This window comes from Lethenteron reissneri, chromosome 53, assembly GCF_015708825.2.
Source record: "Lethenteron reissneri isolate LAM-NWPU_2019-01 chromosome 53, ASM1570882v1, whole genome shotgun sequence".
Classification (NCBI taxonomy): domain Eukaryota; kingdom Metazoa; phylum Chordata; class Hyperoartia; order Petromyzontiformes; family Petromyzontidae; genus Lethenteron; species Lethenteron reissneri.
In genome coordinates, this window is record NC_083831.1 from 6718410 (window position 1) to 6740422 (window position 22013).

General features: G+C 48.9%; 2 protein-coding genes across 4 annotated transcripts in view; one reads left to right on the plus strand and one right to left on the minus strand.

Annotated features, from left to right (window-relative positions):
• Nucleotides 1–8512, minus strand: part of MTHFD1 (methylenetetrahydrofolate dehydrogenase, cyclohydrolase and formyltetrahydrofolate synthetase 1) — a 39139-nt gene extending 30627 nt beyond the window's left edge. Inside the window, exon 1 of the mRNA XM_061573660.1 lies at nucleotides 8282–8512. Coding sequence (XP_061429644.1) covers nucleotides 8282–8319 — 38 coding nt within the window. The 5' untranslated portion in view covers nucleotides 8320–8512. The remainder of the gene's footprint in view (nucleotides 1–8281) is intronic.
• Nucleotides 8513–10424: 1912 nt separating this feature from the next.
• The window catches only part of LOC133356256 (ninein-like protein), a 36837-nt gene continuing 25248 nt past the window's right edge, over nucleotides 10425–22013 (plus strand). For all 3 annotated transcript variants that reach the window (XM_061573653.1, XM_061573654.1, XM_061573655.1), the window contains exons 1-3: nucleotides 10425–10474; nucleotides 19008–19427; nucleotides 20632–20740. In XM_061573653.1, coding sequence (XP_061429637.1) covers nucleotides 19017–19427; nucleotides 20632–20740 — 520 coding nt within the window. In that variant the 5' untranslated portion in view covers nucleotides 10425–10474; nucleotides 19008–19016. The remainder of the gene's footprint in view (nucleotides 10475–19007; nucleotides 19428–20631; nucleotides 20741–22013) is intronic.

Consider the following 22013-nt stretch of genomic DNA (forward strand, 5'->3'; position numbering starts at 1 on the left):
GTTCCAGCCTATTCTCTCTCACCGTCTCTGTGATTTCTACCACCTTGAGTCTTCCTCTCACTTCCTCATTGCAATGATAAATCAAAATGATTTGATTTTCAGGAACGATCAAATGTCTTTTCAAGCAAGTTAATTCAAAGGGTTTTGATTTATAAATGAGAAAAATGCTGTGCACTGTAACACACCACACAATAATCAAGTTCAATTGACCAGAGGTTTTGGAGTCTGAACTATTTCTGAGTAATGAGGATATACTCTTTAAATAGATTTTCTAGATATCAGTATCTATCCAATGCCTTATACTGCCCTAGTATTTTAAAATTAGGTGGTTAAAGGACATTGGTGGTCTTGATAATGTATATCCGCTCTCAGTAATAAGAAACACATGCCAGAACTAAACAATTACAACAGTAAATAACGCAGCACAATATACAGATTTTAAGTCCACAGCGCTGGAAATAAAATACCTGCTCAGACGTTAAAGTTATAAAGTCTTTGAAACGAGGTTATTGTTGATGCTTTGCACTAAATGTGACTTTGCTCAAAACATCCACGAGATGTTGAAAATGTAAAATGTATTTGTGCCCACTTATACCACTATGCAAAGCCCTTATGCCTGTACAATGATGGTGTTTGAGCCGAACCTAACACGAATAATAGTGAATGTAATTCATTTTGCACAGCCACGCAAGTGATTCTTTACAACAACAAAAAACCCCTTTCAGACTTTTGAGAGCAATGCTAATTCATGAGCGTATTTTTGTGGAGAGTCATGGGACGTGGGATTTTTTTAAAATCTCAACCTACAAATACAAAATCTCAGTCTGTCACCTTAGGACATCTAATTATTTTAACAACAAACTCCCCATTCATTACATAGCCATCCGTGCTGACACTTACATGCAGTGTACAGGGAGACTCCCCAACTATGTCTGCAACTTGTCGCTTCATATGTCGCTTTGCGCAGCAAAGTCTGTCACTAGCCTGTGCAAAAGTTGCTGCTTCTCGTGCCCTTGCGAACAAGACCCGCAACGACACTCAGCAGTGAGCAAGATACTTCAAATAAAACAGTCGTTAGAGCTTCTTCTTGGTTCTTTCGGTAAAGTCACGTAGAATAGAAATAATAAAATAATAAAAATAAAACAGACCTGTTCTTCACCTGAGGACGGCTGCTTGCGTTGTGGCCGAAACGTCGTGAGAATTATTTCATCATGTTTTATGTTTTTATTTTATTATTTCTATTCTACGTGACTTTACCGAAAGAACAAAGAAGATGAATCCCTGCAGTCACGAAAGCTTTACATCGAAATTTAGTCATTAGAGCTATTTAAGTCCTGTCTTGAAAACTCCCCTAGTCCTGGTCGTTTACCCTGCAGGTTCTGTTTATTTCCTACTTTCCATACACGGTGCATTGGGATCTACGAATGAAAAGAGTCTTACAAAATGTTAATTATTAATCTTACTTTTGCTGGCTATGCACTGCGCATACTCCCACCCCCTCCCAGCAATTCAATAAATTGCAATCATCATCATCAGAAGCCATGATCAATGCACGATGGATGAAGGCCGCCCAAAGTCATTACCATCTCTCATAATTCTGTGAAGTAATAACCCACCTTGCACCTGTACGTGAACCGAATTCATTGTCTCATTTTTATGGTCTCATTCGTATAAAAAATAATTTTCTCCGTCTCATTTGAAAAGCTCTGATCTCTTCATTATCCAAATTGTAACATCTTTATAGAGCATACATGAATCTTATAAAAATGTATTTCATATGCATAATTAAAGCTACCTTGTTTACGCAAACCCCACAGCCATGTAAGACTATACATTCACCACAATGACAAAACAAGAATCAATTCTTGAATTAAATGGTTACTCTAAATCTAGGGAATCGTTTAGTCACAAGGGAGGTGAATAATTACACGAATTACATACACAACAGTAGCCCCTGTAGGCCTGTATTGACCCAATACATCTACAACCCTCTAACAATCCACTGCTGGATGAGGGCCTTTGAACTAATTTGACCGTATTCCACCACGCTGGTCAGTGTGACTTGGTGAAAATGGGGAGCACAGACGTGAAGATTTAGAAACAGAGTACAACAATGGATTTTACTGCACTCCCTTCTACTGCCCAACACACAGCCCCACAGGCCCTGTGACAATTCGTTGCACGTGGTGGTCAACCCATCAAAGCACGATCCAGACTCAACTGCTTTAGTTTACGAGAGCTGGCAAGATGGGGCACATTCCAGGTGATTTGATCAGTATCGCTCTTAAAAATGTGTACTTGTGCTGGCTTTATTAGGATAAATGTACAATGCTAGCAGAGGCAACCGATAACCCGATGAGCAATTGGGCTTTGACCAAGCTCAAACCCATCTCAACCATGCCAAAAGCCAATGACCCAGCGTGGACCCAGCTGAATACTGCCAACTTAATAAGTTAATATCCAATAAAATGTCACTGCAGGGTGAACCCGGCCCAACACGGATTGATAATGAATGCCACATGCCTGCAACCTCCAGCCTCTCGAACACAACCGCTGTTGCAGAGCACCAGCATTTTCTGTCAAGTGTTACCCACTACAAGCATGAACGATGCACGTTTCAAATAGCTGCGTAAAGCAGTGGCGTAGTAGTTAGCGTATTACGCCAATAATCCAATGACCCAGAATTTGATTCGGCCACGTACAACATCAGTGGGGAATGATAACTAAACCGGTCATTGACCGGTCTCACTTACCCACTCCCACCTACCCCCCTTCACCAACCTGCAATGAACAGCGTGGCGAAGCATGGTCATAACATAATATACTGTATAACTATTCTATTATTATGTATGGCAGCTATATATTCAGGAGCAATATATTCATGTAAGGAGCGCAGGCTACATTGGTTCTACTATGTCGTCCATTGAAAACTTACGTGCTATTATGTAGATAAATGATGCACCGGCTAGCACACAAAACTATATGAGATAGGACTTGAGTTTGATTTACAGCCACGGCAAACATCATGGCTGTTCTGAGCCCCCTGTCTTCAACAACCTGCACCGACCAGCATCGTGGCGTATGGGTAAACAACCCCATGACCGACAAGGCATGGGGAGGCCTTTAAGCAGCAATGGATTGACAAAGAATATAATTGTGTTAATGATATTTTTATGCTGACAGGATTGCTGGTTCTTGGAGGTTACATGCATGAGCGACCCATCTGCAGAGGCAATAAGGGTGCCTTTACGAGGCAGTAGAGCAAGTAATGTGTGGAGTGTAGGTACAGTAAAACCTTGGATTGCGAGAAACTTGGTCTGCGAGTGTTTTTCAAGACGAGCAAAATTTTAAATAAATATTAATTTGATAAACGAGCGAGGTCTTGCAATACGAGTAGTACGTATACGCTTTGTCTGCCGAGCGTCACGTGATCACAACTGGTATACGAGTGCTTTGATATACGAGTGCTTTGGATTACAAACACGTTTCTGGAACGAATTATGCTCGCAATCCAAGGTTTTACTGTATGTTGAACTTCTTTTGCACCGTACGTAACCAAATGTGCTAATCGGAGGTGCAGGGAAAGGACAATAAACTAAAGACAAAAATCAGTTCTCAAAAAATAAGTTTTCATTCGAGATTATTTAAAAGTGCATAGCTCCAGTGGCTTCCTAATATCGAAAGAGCGTTCCAGACGGCCGCAGAAGCGCATCTGGACACGGCGTTATGCAGTGACCGTCTTTGTTCGATGGCCAGCCACAAAAACCACTGCCAGGATGACCGGAATTCGCATTTTGATCGTTTACGCTCCTTGACGAGATAAGCAAGGTATTGTGGTTCATTTGTGGGAAGCACTTTCGTGTGTAATGAGTGTGACCTTATGTATTCATTCAGCAACCGGTGGCACAGAGGTTCGCTCACTATGCTATGAACCCAGGGACCTAAATTTGATTCCTGCCAATGGCTATTTAAACCGGACCAAGGCACTCCCCTCTTCAACATGATTGACTCAGTGTGGGGAGGAGGCCTTCATCCAACTGTGGATTGAGAAAGGGTGATACATGATATTAATATTATTGTATTATTACCGCAAGTTACTCTCTAGTCTGTACGAATTTGAGTGCTATCTTCTCTTGGAGGTATTTCTGTATAAAGTAAATTCAAAGTGAAATCATTTGTCAATCCACAGCTGTATGTTGAACTTCTTTCGCACCATACGTAGCCAACCATGGCCGTGTCGGTCATGAGGGTGGTTTGACTAGACTTAACTACGCTGGTCAGTGCGAGTTTGTAAAGAAGGGTGTCTATGATATCAATCGCCACTTATGTTATCTGCAGCCAGGAATGATACTCAGGCCGCCAGGTTGATAGCGCAACGCTCTACAACCACAACACCTGAGTATACGATAAACTGTCATACAGGTAAATAGATGCAACAGTTTGCTTTAAAGCAATATTTAACCACTAGAGTGCAGGATTTTGTAATTTTCATACCAATATAGTGGGGATTGCAGGAGAATGCAAATGTGCCACTACATTAAGTACACATTACCTTTCTGATCTCGTCAAGGAGCATAAACCATCATGCACACTCCCGGTCATCCTCGCAGCGGCTTTTGGCTGGCCATCGAACAAAGACAGTGACCGCATCGCATGCTTTCATATGCGCTTCTGCGGCCGTCTGGAAAGCTCTTCCCTCCGATATTAGAAAGCCACTAGAGCTATGCACTTTTAAATTACCAAGATTGACAAACTCATTTCTTTAGAACTGCTTTTTGCATTTAGCTTATTGTCCTTCCCCTGCACGGTTGGCTACTCAAGGTGCGAAAGTAGTTCAAGATACGTCGATAAAGATTAACTCAAAAGCATTTACAGGTTAAGATTTAATGCAAGAAACTGTGCACCCCACAGGGGACTGTAAAATTAATTAAACATTAACTAACATATCCATGCACATACTTCAAATAAACCTCACTTTAACTTTACTAGAAGTGCTGTATTTATGGGAACAGGCCAAAAACACATCACATTTTTGTCATTAATTACTGGCTTATAGTTTTAATATACACACGTCTACACTGTACTGTATTCAGTTAGCTGCAATGACCTTTTATCAGAGCAGAAAGGTCAGTTAAAATGATTTACTACAGTTAAACGAATTGGTCTTTTCCAGTATAAGCAAAGTCCATTATACAATGTAAACCAATGCAGATAATGTATACGAACACATCAAACATGCTGATTGACTCAAAATTAACAGTCGCCGGCACAAAGGTCTTATACTATTCGTGCACTCTTCAATCGGTTCACTTCACGCATTTTCAATCAGAATCCAAATGTTTATTTGTACTGGAGGAATCCACAGAGCTATAAAGCTCTTTATCACAAATGTCTGTAGTTCACGTTCAAGTCATTTATTAGGTACAGCCCTGTGAGCCATTCGGCTCTTGAATCGGCTGCAACCGCAACAAACAAAAACATGAACAAAAAATATCTTAAAGTGAATATGTGACTAAGTGCAAACAGAAAATCCAAGAAAAGACAGCAAAATATTGCAGAAAAAAAACACCGTACACCAACGCTGTGTGCAAAAATCCCAGTGGGATGCAAGTCAAACAACAACAACAAAAACTGTAAAGGTAAGCCTTGCACATCGATCAATTTCTAATATCCTCAGCCCTTGTTGTGTTTGGCCCTCATGCATAGAAGAATTTCACAAACTCCAATCCCCGCGAATCAACCACGCTACGTCTTTCCGAAGCGAGAGAACAATTCAGATGCACAACGAACCACGGACAAGCGTGGCGAGCTGGGGCGCCAACAATTTCCCGTGCTCTGCAGTCCTTTATATATTAAGGTGTTATGGGCCAATTACCGAGCGTTTGTTTACATGTGGGAGAAAAACCGGAGCACCCGGAGAAAATTCACGCATACGAGAGACAGCAAGCTAGGTTTACTAATTTGTTTTTACCAGGTAAAACCCACTGAGTAATGGAGCTCTTTTTTAGAAGCGAATTGGCCACAAATGATAGCTCAACGAAGTGGCTTACCATGTGGAGATTTATAGAAGATCAAATATTCTAAACGCACGTTTCTAAATGGAGGTCTCGGGAGAAAAATCCACGGGACCACGGGGAGAGACACGCAAACTCCAAGTATACAGCAGCAAGCATCGTCAGGGTGGGGATAGATCCCACGACCTCCTGCATACCAGGTGAGGTAGTTAACATCTCCTAGCCATTATGATGATGATGAGAGAGACACGCAAACTTCAAATATACAGCAGCAGGCATCGTCAGGGTGGGGATCGATCCCACGACCTCCTATACACCAGGTGAGGTAGTTAACATCTCCTAGCCATTATGATGATGATATAGAGAGAGACACACAAACTCCAAATATACAGCAGCAGCAGGCATCGTCAGGGTGGGGATCGATCCCACGACCTCCTGCATACCAGGTGAGGTAGTTAACATCTCCTAGCCACCGTGATGATGATGAGAGAGAGACACGCAAACTCCAAATATACAGCAGCAGGCATCGTCAGGGTGGGGATCGAACCCACGACCTCCTGCATACCAGGTGAGGTAGTTAACATCTCCTAGCCACCGTGATGATGATGAGAGAGAGACACGCCAACTCCAAATATACAGCAGCAGGCATCGTCAGAGTAGAAATCGATCCCACGACCTCCTGTACACCAGGCGAGGTAGTTAACATCTCCTAGCCATTATGATGATGATAAGAGAGAGACACGCAAACTCCAAATAAACAGCAGCAGGCATCGTCAGGGTGGGGATCGATCCCACGACATCCTGTACACCAGGTGAGGTAGTTAACATCTCCTAGCCATTATGATGATGATATAGAGAGACACGCAAACTCCAAATATACAGCAGCAGGCATCGTCAGGGTGGGGATCGATCCCACGACATCCTGTACACCAGGTGAGGTAGTTAGCATCTACTAGTCATTATGATGAGAGAGAGAGAGGCACGCAAACTCCAAATATACAGCAGCAGGCATCGTCAGGGTGGGGATCGATCCCACGACATCCTGTACACCAGGCGAGGTAGTTAACATCGCATAGCCACCGTGCATAACCACACCATCGCTATTCAACCATTGCAAACCACGGCCTTTAACTTCTACATTGGGCACAACACTGCAAATATCCCCATTGTGGCCAAGTCGCCCATTTGTCAATCCACTGCTGGATGAGGTCGTCTCCACGCCCTGCAGAGTCGTGCGGTAAATATACAGCTCATGGTCTACACTCACAACCACGGCAGGAGATGAGGATAGCTGATGCACAAATGTAAACTTTAAAAAGTCTCCAATAGTAGTGTGCGGCTGCGGGCATCCACAACAGAGACCATAACGACGTATAACGAAGCATTTGAAGTTATTGTTATTGATCAGTTTTTTTTCTTTGCAGAAATCGTTAAATCAATGCAGATATAATAAAGCATGGGCTAAGCAGATATCAAGGGGGGGTTTTCGATGAGTATTGTGCTCATAAACGTGGTTTGTTTGAGAGTAGAAAGGGTTTGTAAAACTGAAATGCGTTAAAACATAATTCCCAGGATCAGAAGCACGTTTACAGTGATACTGTACACAAATACGCTGGTGTGAGACTGTAGTTGTTGTTGTTGTTGCTCTGTATCTACATCAGTAGCCATATGAAAGTATATAGTATAACCATACTGCACCTTCCAGGATGAATTTGCACTTTAAGGGCATTTAAATGCCCCCGGATTGCAGAAAATTTAAATGCCCAAAGGGCCAGGGCTATGTGCATTAGTGCACTCTTTAAGGCGTTGTATTTAATGGTTAACAATGAAAGTAAAAGTATCTAACTGCAAAAAAAAACGTGATGATCATAAGCCCCACGCATGGAAATTCCACATTACAATGACGGGTCCTTGGCCGTCCATAAAATAAACTTCCGTTGGTTTCCAACAGGAATACATTGTTTGAAGATTATGTAAGGTTTCCCGTTTAAAAAAACAACTGATTATGTATAAAACAATTAGCTCTAACAAAGTTTGATAAGAAATCATTAAGTTTATTGAAAGTGTCTGAGGTAAATGTGGGCCTATGCACTTCCAGTATACAGCGCTTCAACAACATTTTCGAACGCAGTCACCCCCACTGTCGAAAGCAACTCGACTTAAAAACACACACACACACAACCTTGACACTTGAAAAATATAAACTTTTAAAAGTTAGACGACACAAAAATCCCCTCACGACCACAACTAAATGTTGCGTCACTTACGCAGAGACGTCTTTGCCGCTCAGTAACACCGCTGCCATTGCGTGCGTGTTGTGTGTGCAACACTTGTGGAGTTCTTCGTTACGCTTGTATAAGTATCGATTACTAACGGCCCGTGTTAAATTGCTTTGCAAAAGTTGTCAATCGGAGCTGAGGGGAAAGTTTGCTTGAGGTGGGAGATTGGCGGGAAACGGAGAAGTGTCTGTCGGTGGCGCGCGCGCGCGTGACAAGGCCGGGTGGTGGGCGGGGCCTATAAGAGGGATGGGGGGGGAGTTACGAGAATGAAGCGTGCCTATTGGTGGAGCGATGAAAGAGGGAGGAGTCTAATTGAGTTTGTGGGCGGAGTCACGGCTCGGAGGGGCGGGGGGTTATATAAAAGGCGTGGTGTCATGAGAAACACGTGGTGAGTTTATAGCAGCAGTTTCAGTTTCGTTTGTTAAGTACAGCCCTTTCGAGCCATTCGGCTCTTGACTCGGGTGCAACCGCAACAAACAAAAACATGAACAAAGAACATCTTAAAGTGAAGTCACGTAGAAGGGAAGTAATAAAATAATAAAAATAAAACATAATAAAATAATTCTCACGACGTTTCGGCTACAACGCAAGCAGCCGTCCTCAGGTGAGGACGGCTGCTTGCGTTATTTTTTATTTTATTATTTCCCTTATACGTGACTTTACCGAAAGAACCAAGAAGATGAATCCCTGCAGTCACGAAAGCTTTCAATCGAAATCTTAAAGTGACTACGCGCAACACAAAAATCCAGGAAAAAAACAGCAAAATCTTCCAGAAAAAAACACAGTATTTCAACGCGGTGTGCAGAAATCCCAGTGGGATGCAAGTCAAATAATAACCATAAGACAATTTAGATTAAAGTTATCAGGCTAACTCTGTACTTCAACAAACAAACAAACATGTCTAAACCAAACGTTTTCTAAATCACCAAAATAAAGCTATAAAAGCAATATAATAGTGATCATAGGAACTGTTGATTCAAATTTAACAATAAACGATATACATAATGGTATGTAAAACTATGTATATCGTACGACCAAACTTTGCAGCCATAGCTGGCAGCATGAGTCACTCCATAACAGCAGGAGTAACAGTCGGAGTATCAACATTTTTCAGGAGTAGTAGGAGGCTATCTCGATCGGTATAACCCACAATGGGGGGTGGGTTTAGGTTTGGTCGCATACATGTGTCGATAAACACGTGGTGAGGTTGAGCTACAAATGTTGAATGAGGCCAACGCGTGTTTTTTTTTGGGTTGCTTTGACGCGCACAAGCAAAAAAATAACCTGTAAAAACAAAGTTTTTCACTATAAATCCTTTATATGCGTGGCATCGGTTTTATTTTATTATTCATTTCTGTTTTTCTTGAGTAAGAGTTTCATTTTTATCACATTGATATTTTAAATGAAATATGAAATTTTATTTTTCCTAAAAAGTGGAAAATTTTGGAAAAAAATTTCACTAAAATAAATTGTCACGCACGAGTCTGTGTGCAAAATGCCCCTTCGTGTGACGAATTGTCTGTTCTATATTAACTAGCTTGTTAGCCCGTCCAAGTACGGGTGTCTATTGCAGTAAATCTGAAATATTCAATAGGAAAATGGTTCAGCTCATGATTATTAATGAGGGGGGGGGGGGGGTTGCCCTTCATATTTACGTGCTGTGAAAAAGGGTCGTTGCCCGAAACGTCGCCTATCTTCCCTTCAAGCCCACAGTTGTTGACAGCGCAGGCTTCAAAGCGCGATGTTGTCAGCAGATGGCAGTGGCGTTCCATTATCCCGTCGCTTATCGACAACGCGCGCCTCCACCCACGGAGTGGCGTCGGTGGAGTACGACAAACATAATCCCCAAGCCCGACAACGGCGGTCGGGGAGGCCCTCATCCAGCAGTGGATCGATAAAAGATCGATAAAAGATCAATGAGAGGCACGTGGCATTGGACTCATTGCCTCCATTGATTTTACGACAACGGGAGCAAGCCGATCCACGTGCGTCGCTTTACGACAACTTGCCTTACGGCAGCCGGCTGTCGTGAAGGGCGCGTGACGGTTGAACCGTCGTAAATGAAGCGTTACGGCAGCATGTCGCAAAGCGTGACTGCAGCTGGGTCGTAAAGTGGGTTTACAGGGGAGCGCTTTGCGACAGTCGTCTCCAGCCCAACGTGCAGCGGTGTTGTGGTGAGTGGTGAGTCTGTGGTGTGTGTGTGTAGTGTGTGTGTGGGGTGTGTGTGTGTGTGTGGTGAGTGTGTGGTGTGTGTAGTGTGTGTGTGTGGTGAGTGTGTGGTGAGTGTGTGGTGAGTGTGTGTGGAGTGTGTGGTGTGTGTGTGTAGTGTGTGGTGAGTGTGGTGAGTGTGTGGTGAGTGTGTGTGGAGTGTGTGGTGAGTGTGTGTGTGTAGTGTGTGTGGTGAGTGTGTGGGGTGTGTGTGTGTGGTGTGTGTGTGTGTAGTGTGAGTAGTGAGTGTGTTGTGGTGAATGTGTGTGTGGGGTGTGTGTGGTGAGTGTGTGGTGTGTGTGTGTGTGGAGTGTGTGTGTGTGTGGTGAGTGTGTGTGTGGTGTGTGTGGTGTGTATGGTGAGTGTAGTGTGTGTGTGGTGAGTGTGTGGTGTGTGTGTAGTGTGTGTGGTGTGTGTAGGGTCAGTGTGTAGTGTGTGTGGTGTGTGTGTGGTGAGTGTGTGGTGAGTGTGTGGTGAGTATGTGGTGAGTGTGTGTGTAGTGTGTGTGTGGGGTGTGTGTGTGGTGTGTGTGTAGTGTGAGTAGTGAGTGTGTGTGTGGTGAGTGTGTGTGTGTGGTGAGTGTGAGTGGTGTGTGTGTGGAGTGTATGGTGAGTGTAGTGTGTGTGTGTGGTAAGTGTGTGGTGAGTGTGTGTGGTGAGTGTGTGTGTAGTGAGTGTGTGGGGTGAGTGTGAGTGGTGTGTGTGTGTGTAGTGTGAGTAGTGAGTCTGTGTGTGGTGAGTGTGTGTGTGTAGTGTGTGTGTAGTGTGTGTGTGGTGAGTGTGTGGTGAGTGTGTGGTGTGAGTGTGTGGGGTGAGTGTGAGTGGTGTGTGGTGAGTGTGTGGTGTGTGTGTGTGGTGAGTGTGTGTGTGGTGAGTGTGTGGTGTGTGTGTGTGGTGAGTGTGTGTGTGGTGAGTGTGAGTGGTGTGTGTGTGGTGTGTGTGGTGTGTATGGTGAGTGTAGTGTGTGTGTGTGTGTAGTGAGTGTGTGGTGAGTGTGTGTCTGTGTAGTGTGTGTGGTGTGTGTATGGTGAGTGTGGTGTGTGTGTGGTGAGTGTGTGGTGAGTGTGTGTGTAGTGTGTGTGTGTGTGTAGTGAGTGTGTGGGGTGTGTGTGTGTGTGGTGTGTGTGTAGTGTGAGTAGTGAGTGTGTGTGTGTGGTGAGTGTGTGTGTGTAGTGTGTGTGTGGTGAGTGTGTGGTGAGTGTGAGTGGTGTGTGTGTGGTGTGTGTGGTGTGTATGGTGAGTGTGAGTGTGTGTGTGTGTGTAGTGAGTGTGTGGTGAGTGTGTGTGTGTGTAGTGTGTGTGGTGTGTGTATGGTGAGTGTGGTGTGTGTGTGGTGTGTGTGGTGAGTGTGTGTGTAGTGTGTGTGTGTAGTGTGAGTAGTGAGAGTGTGTGTGTGTGTGGTGAGTGTGTGTGTGTAGTGTGTGTGTGTGGTGAGTGTGTGGTGTGTGTGTGAGTGGTGAGTGTGTAGTGTGTGTGGGGTGTGTGTGTGTGGTGAGTGGTGAGTGTGTAGTGTGTGGTGACTGTGTGGTGAGTGTGTGTGTGGTGAGTGTGTGGTGAGTGTGTGGTGAGTGTGTGGTGAGTGTGTGGTGAGTGAGTGGTGAGTGTGTGGTGAGTGCGTGGTGGGTGTGTGTGTGGTGAGTGTCTGGTGATTGTGTTTGTGTGGTGAGTGCGTCTGTGGTGTGTGTGTGTGGTGAGTGTGTGTGTGATGTGTGTGTGTGTGGTGAGTGTGAGTGGTGAGTGTGTAGTGTGTGTGGGGTGTGTGTGTGGGGTGTGTGTGTGTGTAGTGTGTGGTGACTGTGTGGTGAGTGTGTGTGTGGTGAGTGTGTGGTGAGTGTGGTGTGTGTGTGTGTGGTGAGTGAGTGTGTGGTGAGTGCGTGGTGGGTGTGTGTGTGGTGAGTGTCTGGTGATTGTGTGTGTGTGGTGAGTGCGTCTGTGGTGTGTGTGTGTGGTGAGTGTGTGTGTGATGTGTGTGTGTGTGGTGAGTGTGAGTGGTGAGTGTGTAGTGTGTGTGGGGTGTGTGTGTGGGGTGTGTGTGTGTGTAGTGTGTGGTGACTGTGTGGTGAGTGTGTGTGTGGTGAGTGTGTGGGGAGTGTGTGGTGAGTGAGTGGTGAGTGTGTGGTGAGTGCGTGGTGGGTGTGTGTGTGGTGAGTGTCTGGTGATTGTGTGTGTGTGGTGAGTGCGTCTGTGGTGTGTGTGTGTGGTGAGTGTGTGTGTGATGGTGTGGTGAGAGGGTTTTGTGAGAGATTCATTTGTGTGGTGAGGTGATGGTGAGTAAGTTTAGGATGTGAACTCGGTGGCAAGATGTTAACTACCTCGCCTGGTGTACAGGAGCTCGTGGGTTCGATCCTGACCCTCACGCCTGCTGCTGTATATTTGGAGTTTGCGTGTCTCTCTCTCTCATCATCATCACGGTGGCTAGGAGATGTTGACTACCTTGCCTGGTACGCAGGAGGTCGTGGGTTCGATCCCAACCCTGACGCCTGCTGCTGTATTTTTTTATTCTAGATTTGAAGCTTTCGTGACTGCAAGGATTCATACTCTTAGTTCTTTCGGTAAAGTCACGTAGGTAAAAAAGTTTGTGTCTCTCTCATCATCATCATGGTGGCTAGGAGATGTTAACTACCTCGCCTGGTGTACAGGAGGTCGTGGGTTCGATCTCGACCCTTGACGCCTGCTGCTGTATATTTGGAGTTTGCGTGTCTCTCTCGCTCTCATTATCACGGTGGCTAGGAGATGTTGACTACCTCGCCTGGTATACAGGAGGTCGTGGGTTCGATCTCGACCCGTGACGCCTGCTGCTGCTGCTGTATATTTGGAGTTTGCGTGTCTTTCTCTCTCTCATCATCACGGTGGCTATGAGATGTTAACTACCTCGCCTGGTATTCAGGAGCTCATGTGTTCGATCTCGTCCCTGATGCCTTCTGTATATTTGAAGTTTGCGTGTCTCTCTCTCATCATCATCATCATCACAGTGGCTAGTAGATGTTGACTACCTTGCCTGGTATACAGGAGGTCGTGGGTTCGATCCCAACCCTGACGCCTGCTGCTGTATATTTGGGGTTTGCGTGTCTCTCTCCCCGTGGTCGCGTGGATTTTTCTTCGGGTCCTCTGATTTTCCCCTCCACATTAAGAACCGACGTTCCTTCAGAGTTATTGGCTGCTATACATTTCCACACGCTAAGCATTCATTTCCGATAGCCAGGCTGCTTCTGAATAGCTCAGTGGACTTCACCTGGTAAAATAAAATGTCGTTCATTTTTGGCCATTCCCACAGAGTTCATTTGAACACTTTTCTAACTAAACGTTCCAATCTGCTGTAAACCGTAAGTGCGTCAATGATCCCTGCCCAGAGGTCGCAAACGGGTTTTGATTCCTTACCCGTACCCGTACCCGGCCGCACCAGGGTCGGGTACGGGTACCCATTCCTACCCGTACCCTACCCAAAATGAGTGACAAACGGTTACTCACCAGTGACTCACGGCCTACCCGTACCCGGCCGCACCAGGGTCGCAAACGGCTACCCGTACCCATACCCGGCCGGGTAGCCGGGTATCGGGTAGGGTACGGGTATCGGGTACCCGGTTGCGACCTCTGTCTCTGCCCCCTCTGCGCTGGAGAAGCCGGCCCGGTCGACGCTGGACCGTTCACTGCACAATGCGGTAAATATATTTCCAAACGTCGTCTTTGTGGAGTGCGTGGCAAGTGCGTGTACATTTCCACGGCCCAGGTTCACGACGTCCCGTGAGCCGTCTTGTTGAGAGCGTGGGGGGCACGGGGGCTCCTGGACTTACGAGCGAGTTAGAGGTTCCAGAGGCGCGTTGGTAAGTCGGCTTGTTCGTAAGTCCAACTTTACTCCGTTCGATTTCAAACGTGTTGTGCGGCGTGCACACTAAACACGGGGGATGGCTTTTAAAGTTGCGTGATCTCCTAGAGATGTAATTCCAGTCATCCTGGCAGTGGCTTTTGTGGCTGGCCATCGAACAAAAGACGGCGGCTGCATAACGCGCGTTCAGATGCGCTTCTGCGGCCGTCTGGAACGCTCTTCCTTCCGATATTAGGAAGCTACTGGAGCTACGCAACTTTGAAATCATCATCTAGATTGACAAACTCATTTCTTTAAAAGTTATTTTAACGTTTAGTTTGTTATCCCTCCGCCGCACCTCCGATTAGCACGGTTGGCTACGTACAGTGTGAAAGAAGTTCAGCGTACATACGTATAACAAGCAGGATGACAACTCGGGGAAAAATGTTAGCGTCATCAAAATCGCCCCCTCCCCCCGATTTATTCAGTTGAGGTGAGCAGCTTGCCATCTTCCAAAGCAGAAATGTCACTTTTTTCAGTGAATGCGATTTGTCACACGGAGCTCATATCTCCTTGCCATTCATTTCACTGAAGTTCAACGCGCATACGGACGAATTCTAACGAAGGAACGCACAAATGCACGTTTAAAACCGTCCACTTAGGTAGCTAAGAGGGCTAGTGCCAGGGCACGTCGTGCGGTAGGAGCGAAGGTGGCAGCCGACGGAGAGGGCATCCACCGGGGAGGTGGAAACAGTGAAATCCGTTTGGGGCGCAAGCTGCCGAGGCAGTGGATCGCTGCGAACGCGAAGCCCGTGGCGGGATGATGGCAGCAACCTAGAGGGGTGGGGTAGAACGCGTCGAGCAGCTGATTGAGCGCGGCTCACGACGACGAGGAGCGCGTTTGGCGACGTACGGTGCCAGAGAGCTTCAAAACGCGCACACGAAGGCGGCGTTCATGACGGCCGCCGCGAGATGGTTTTCGCGATCCGCTGCCAACTGCTTTTTGTTTTCGGGGCTTTGTCGCAGCGACGGGCTTATCGGCTTGCGCAGCGCTCGTGCGCTCCGTTAGTCCGTCGCCGGACACGGCGTGGCCTTTTTTTGCCAGCGCCCCCCCCTCTCCGCCCCGCATGCAACATTTTCAACCGGCGACGTTTTGCGTTTTGCTCGCAACATGTCACGACGGAGCGGCTGCACGTCGACGACCGGGGGCCGCGTTTTTGGGTCGCGTTCGCGCAATCCCCTCGACACACACAAAGCCTCGTCGTGCCGGGGGGAGGGTGGCGGGGGGGTGGCGGAACCCTCGGTTGACCCCGCGTTGCTGGTTACAGGTTCGCGTGTTTGGAGTGGGGCGCCGAACAAAACGAGGGCTGAGGTGGAAGCGGCCACGTTTGTTTGAGCGACCTCTCGCAAGGTGGGGGGGGGGGGTAAGAGTGGGGGGGGGGGGGGTTCCTGAGATCGCTGCCTGAGAGAAGACGAGGAGGGTGAGGAATGTCGGTCACCCCGAGCTGCAAGCCCCGGCATGCGTCCCGCACCTCGCGCTCGCTGGCTCGCAACGCCGCTCATGAAATATCTGACGTGGAAATCCTTTAATATGTATAAACAAGGGGGGGGAGAGGCTTTTTTTTATATATTCACCTTTGTGTTCTCGTGCAACGTCAACACCTCCTTTGGGTTTGACCGTTTTGGCCGGGACCTCACCTGGCTTGCCAATAACGTTGGCACGTGCGTGTGTGTGTGCGTGCGTGTGTGTGTGCGTGCGTGGGGAGCGGTAGTGTAGCGGTTAGCGCGCTGCGCTATGAACCTGGCGACCCGGGTTCGATTCCCGCTCACGGCTAACACCAGTGACGATTATCTGAACCGGTCCTGGGCCTCCCCTAGGTCGACTCAGCCTTAAATGAGTACCTGGTGCGGTGTGTAAACATCGCCACTGGGGAGACAAAGGCGGTCGGGCGTGGTGCTGGCCACCCACCCCCTCGTGTACCGTTCCGGCCTTCATAGGTGCTCGCTAACAGCACTTGCCCCTACAGTCTGTTAAGGCTACACGGGGGATCTTTGTTGTGCGTGCGTGTGCGTGCGTGCGCGTGTAGCCGTGCGGGCCCCCGTCTTATGAAATGCAAGTTCCTGTTGAGTTTTTATTTTTATTGCAACAGGAACAAAACAAGCGGCGTGTTTGCTCACGCATGCCCCACCGACCCTCGAGGGGGCCTGTTGCGTAGCATTTGTTGCAAGGTGACTCGCCGTGGCAGAAAACCTTTACGGTATTCGTATTCATAATAACGATGCACGTTGCGTGATCGGAAGGGACTCGCGGAGTCTCACGAATTCTCAGGTGGATCCCGCTACGTTGGGGCGCCGTGGTGGCTAAGAGATGTTAACTACCTCGCCTGGTATGCAGGTGGTCGTGGATGTTATCCCGACCCTGACGCCTGCTGCTGTATATTTGGAGTTTGCGTGTCTCTCTCATCATCATCATCACGGTGGCTAGGAGAAGTTAACTACCTCGCCTGGTATACAGGAGGTCGTGGCTGTGATCCCGACCCTGACGCCTGCTACTGTATATTTGGAGTTTGCGTGTCTCTCTCATCATAATCATCACGGTGGCTAGGAGATGTTAACTACCTCGCCTGGTATGCAGGTGGTCGTGGATGTTATCCCGACCCTGACGCCTGCTGCTGTATATTTGGAGTTTGCGTGTCTCTCTCATCATCATCATCACGGTGGCTAGGAGAAGTTAACTACCTCGCCTGGTATACAGGAGGTCGTGGCTGTGATCCCGACCCTGACGCCTGCTACTGTATATTTGGAGTTTGCGTGTCTCTCTCATCATAATCATCACGGTGGCTAGGAGATGTTAACTACCTCGCCTGGTATGCAGGTGGTCGTGGATGTTATCCCGACCCTGACGCCTGCTGCTGTATATTTGGAGTTTGCGTGTCTCTCTCATCATCATCATCACGGTGGCTAGGAGATGTTAACTACCTCGCCTGGTGTACAGGAGGTCGTGGATGTGATCCCGACCCTGACGCCTGCTGCTGTATATTTGGAGTTTGCGTGTCTCTCTCTCATCATCATCACGGTGGCTATGAGATGTTAACTACCTCACCTGGTGTACAGGAGGTCGTGGCTGTGATCCCGACCCTGACGCCTGCTGCTGTATATTTGGAGTTTGCGTGTCTCTCTCATCATCATCATCACGGTGGCTAGGAGATGTTAACTACCTCGCCTGGTGTACAGGAGCTCGTGGCTGTGATCCCGACCCTGACGCCTGCTGCTGTATATTTGGAGTTTGCGTGTCTCTCTCATCATCATCATCACGGTGGCTAGGAGATGTTAACTACCTCGCCTGGTATGCAGGTGGTCGTGGATGTTATCCCGACCCTGACGCCTGCTGCTGTATATTTGGAGTTTGTGTGTCTCTATCATCATCATAATCACGGTGGCTAGGAGATGTTGACTACCTCGCCTGGTATACAGGAGGACGTGGGTGTGATCCTGACCCTGACGCCTGCTGCTGTATATTTGGAGTTTGCGTGTTTTTCGCTCTCCCCGTGGTCGTGTGGATTTTTCTCCAGGTCCTCCGTTTTTTTTCCCTGCACATTTAGAATCAACGTGCGCTTTGAAGCATTTGGCTGCTATACATTTACACACGATAAGCCACTTCGTTGGGCTATCACTTGTGGCCAGGTCGCTGTGTAGCTCAGTGGGCCTTACCTGGTAAAATAAAATAATGTTTAGTTTTGACGTTGGGATGTTTGGCCAGTTTCCCGAATGAGAGTTTGGGGGGAAACCGGAAAACCCGAAAGTAAAGAACGCCGCGCTGAACCACGTGGAGGTCATCCCCGAGCACCGCCATCTCCTGGCCGCACCTCGTGCACCTCCACGCCTACAACACCTGGCAAGCCCGGATTGGTGGCGGTTCGCCGAAGCGAGCGAGTTGTGACAAGATTGGACGCGTCCCCGATATGACTGCGGGGACAAATGTTCTGCCCAAGACGGTGTCCAGCACCGCTGGACTTCGTCTAAGCGAAGGACTTTTTTAAAGTTTCCTGTTTAGGAATTCCCCGCCAATGATCCCCCGTGGCACCGCTAACGAAGAAAACGAGCGTGTGGCACACCTGAGATGTCTCGATCGCATCGGAGTATTTGTCTTGCGAGTGAAGCTTCGTCTGCTTCGTGGTCAAAGCCCCAGACACACAGTGCCGAAGCTTGTGCAGCTGCAAGTGCCGTTATTACTTACCGTCACCGAAACAATCGGCACCATCGGCTACCATCACCACCAGCACTTTCCCCACTACTACCAGCAGCATCACCACTGTCATTACCACAGCCATCACCACAGCCATCACCACAGCCATCACCACTACCACCACCATCATCACTACCACCACCTCCATCACTACCCTCATCACTACGATCACAACCAACAACACCGCCATCACCGCCACTGTTACTATTCGCACCTCCGATTAGCCACGGTTGGCTATGTACGGTGCAAAAGAAGTTCAACATACAAACACGCGTACACGCATACACGCATACATTACTGCAACCTCACCGTCACTTGCTGACCCGCCCGTACTGGACACCCGCAAAAAAGTGCTGCTCTCAGCTCGTTGGATTCCCCCTCGAGTCTAAATAAAAATTCTGATTCCAAACTTGCCACGAGTCTAATGGTGATCTTTGCGCAATCCGCCAACCCCTGCAGACGTCCGCCATGGACGAGGAGGAGCAGCGCCTGTACGTGGAGCGCCTGCGGGCCGAGTTCTACGCGTGCTGCTCGCCCCGCTCGCCCCGCTCGCCCTCACCGCACGGTCGCCGCGGCGATCACCGCGACGATCACCGCGACGGTCACCGCGGGGATCACCGCGACGATCACCGCGGGGAGCCGGAGCTTTGCTCGGACCACGCGGACAGAACGTCGTCCCGAGATGGAGACGGGGTAGACGGGAGGATAGACGAGCGGGCAGGCGTGAGGTCGAGCGAGCGGGTGGACGTGAGCCCCCCAGAAGGTGGAGCGGACCGGCGGCTCGGAGCGGACGGCCTCTGGGAGCTGTGTCGCCGGCTGGAGATGCAGGACAGCGCGCCGCTGCTGCTGCAGACGCTGCTGGGAGGAGGAGGCGGGAAGGTGAGTGCGTGCGCCGCTGTGTGTGGGGGTCTTTGTGTGTGTGTGTGCCGCTGTGGGGAGCGGTAGTGTAGTGGTTAGCGCGCTGCACTACGGACCTGGCCACCCGAGTTCGATTCCCGCTCACGGCAAACACCAGTGACGATTATCTGAACCGGTCCTGGGCCTCCCCTAGGTCGAGTCAGCCTCAAATGAGTACCTGGTGCGGTGTGTAAACATCGCCACTAGGGAGACAAAGACGGTCGGGCGTGGTGCTGGCCACCCACCCCCTCGTGTACTGTTCCGGCCTTCATAGGTGCTCGCTAACAGCACTTGCCCCTACAGTCTGTTAAGGCTATACGGGGGATCTTTGTGTGCCGCTGTGTGTGTGTCTATGTGTGTGTGTGTGTGCCACTGTCTGTGTGGGTCTTTGTGTGTGTGTGTCTATGTGTGTGTGTGTCTGTGTATGTGGGTCTATGTGTGTGTGTCTGTGTGCCGCTGTGTGTGTGGGTCTTTGTGTGTATCTATGTGTGTGTGTCTGTGTGCGTGTGCCGCTGTGTGTGTGTGTCTATGTATGTGTGTGTCTATGTGTGTGTGTGTGTCTGTGTGCGTATGCCGCTGTGTGTGTGGGTCTTTGTGTGTGTGTGTCTATGTGTGTCTGTGTGCGTGTGCCACTTTGTGTGTGGGTCTTTGTGTGTGTGTGTCTTTGTGTGTGTGTTTGTGTGTCTGTGTGCGTGTGTCTATGTGTGTCTGTGTGCGTGTGCCGCTGTGTGTGTGTGTCTTTGTGTGTGATTGTGTGTGTCTGTGTGTGTGTCTGTGTGTGTGTCTGTGTGTGTGTGTCTGTGTGCGTGTGCCGCTGTGTGTGTGGGTCTTTGTGTGTGGGTCGCGGTAGTGTAGCGGTCAGCGCCGCTGCACTACGAACCCGGCGACCCGAGTTCGATTCCCGCTCACGGCCAACACCGTTGACGGTTATCCGACCCGGTCCTGGCCGTCCCCTAGGTCGACTCAGTCTCAAATGAGTACCTGCGACATGTAAACATCGCCACTGGGACAATGAGAATCCGAATATTTAAAGGTGGCCGGGGGTGGTGCTGGCCACCCACCCCCCTCGTGTGCCGTGCCGGCCTTCATAGGTGCTGCTCGCTAACGGCACTTGCCCCAATGGTCTGTTAAGGCTACACGGGGGATCTTTGTCTGTGTGTGTGTGTGTGCCGCCGTACGTCGGCAGGTGTCGTTTGACGAGTTCAAGGAGGGATTCGTGGCTGTGCTGTCCAAGGTGCTGACACTGAGCTCCTCCTCCTCGGACGAGGAGGACGATACCAGTTTCCTTGAGCCCGGTGCGTCGCGCAGAACCACACCGCAATCGCACCGCAACCAAACCGCAACTACAATGCAGCCACACCGCAACAAAACCGCAACCAAACTGCACCGCAATCACACTGATACCACACCGTAATCGCACCGCAATTGCACCAAAATTACACTGCAGTCACACTGAAGCCGCACCAAAATCGCAACCGCACCCGAACTACACCGCCATCACACCACCATCACACCGGCATCACACCACCATCACACCGCCATCACACCGCCATCACACCGCCATCACGCCGCCATCACGCCGCAGCGCAACCGAATCGCCTGTTAGGATCTCCGCGATGCTCCGAGACAACCGTCCGATGTCAGAGCCGCGACCATCGCCTCGTACGTTTTTGGGAAGAACATCGTCGCGTCTTGATGAGCGTTCCTCGTTTAATGTTACTCAACGATTTCATTTCCCAACAAAATCATCCGTTCAAACGACGAACTTCGAGTGACTGCACTTGTCAATAAATCCAGCTGTCGTTTCCGTTAGTTTAGCGGGGTGCAAAATAGCTGGGGCGTTTTTTGTTTCCCCCCTCCCGACGCATTTGACGTCGCGGTTCGTCGCCCCATCGCTCGTGTGGCTGGCCGCACGTGTCTAGTAATGCACACGCGTGTCTCATAACGCACACGCATGTCTAGTAACGCACACGCGTGCACGTGTCCAGTAACGCACACGCGTGTCTAGTAACGCACACGCGTGTCTCATAACGCACACGCGTGCACGTGTCCAGTAACGCACACGCGTGTCTAGTAACGCACACGTGTGTCTAGTAACGCACACGTGTGTGCGTGTCTAGTAACGCACACGCGTGTCCAGTAACACACACGCGTGTCTAGTAACGCACACGCGTGTCTCATAACGCACACGCGTGCACATGTCCAGTAATGCACACGCGTGTCTCATAACACACACGCGTGCACATGTCCAGTAATGCACACGCGTGTCTAGTAACGCACACGCGTGTCTAGTAACGCACACGCGTGTCTCATAACGCACACGCGTGCACATGTCCAGTAATGCACACGCGTGTCTCATAACGCACACGCGTGCACATGTCCAGTAATGCACACGCGTGTCTAGTAACGCACACGCGTGTCTAGTAACGCACACGCGTGTCTCATAACGCACACGCGTGCACATGTCTAGTAACGCACACGCGTGTCTCATAACGCACACGCGTGCACATGTCTAGTAACGCACACGCGTGTCTCATAACGCACACGCGTGCACATGTCTAGTAACGC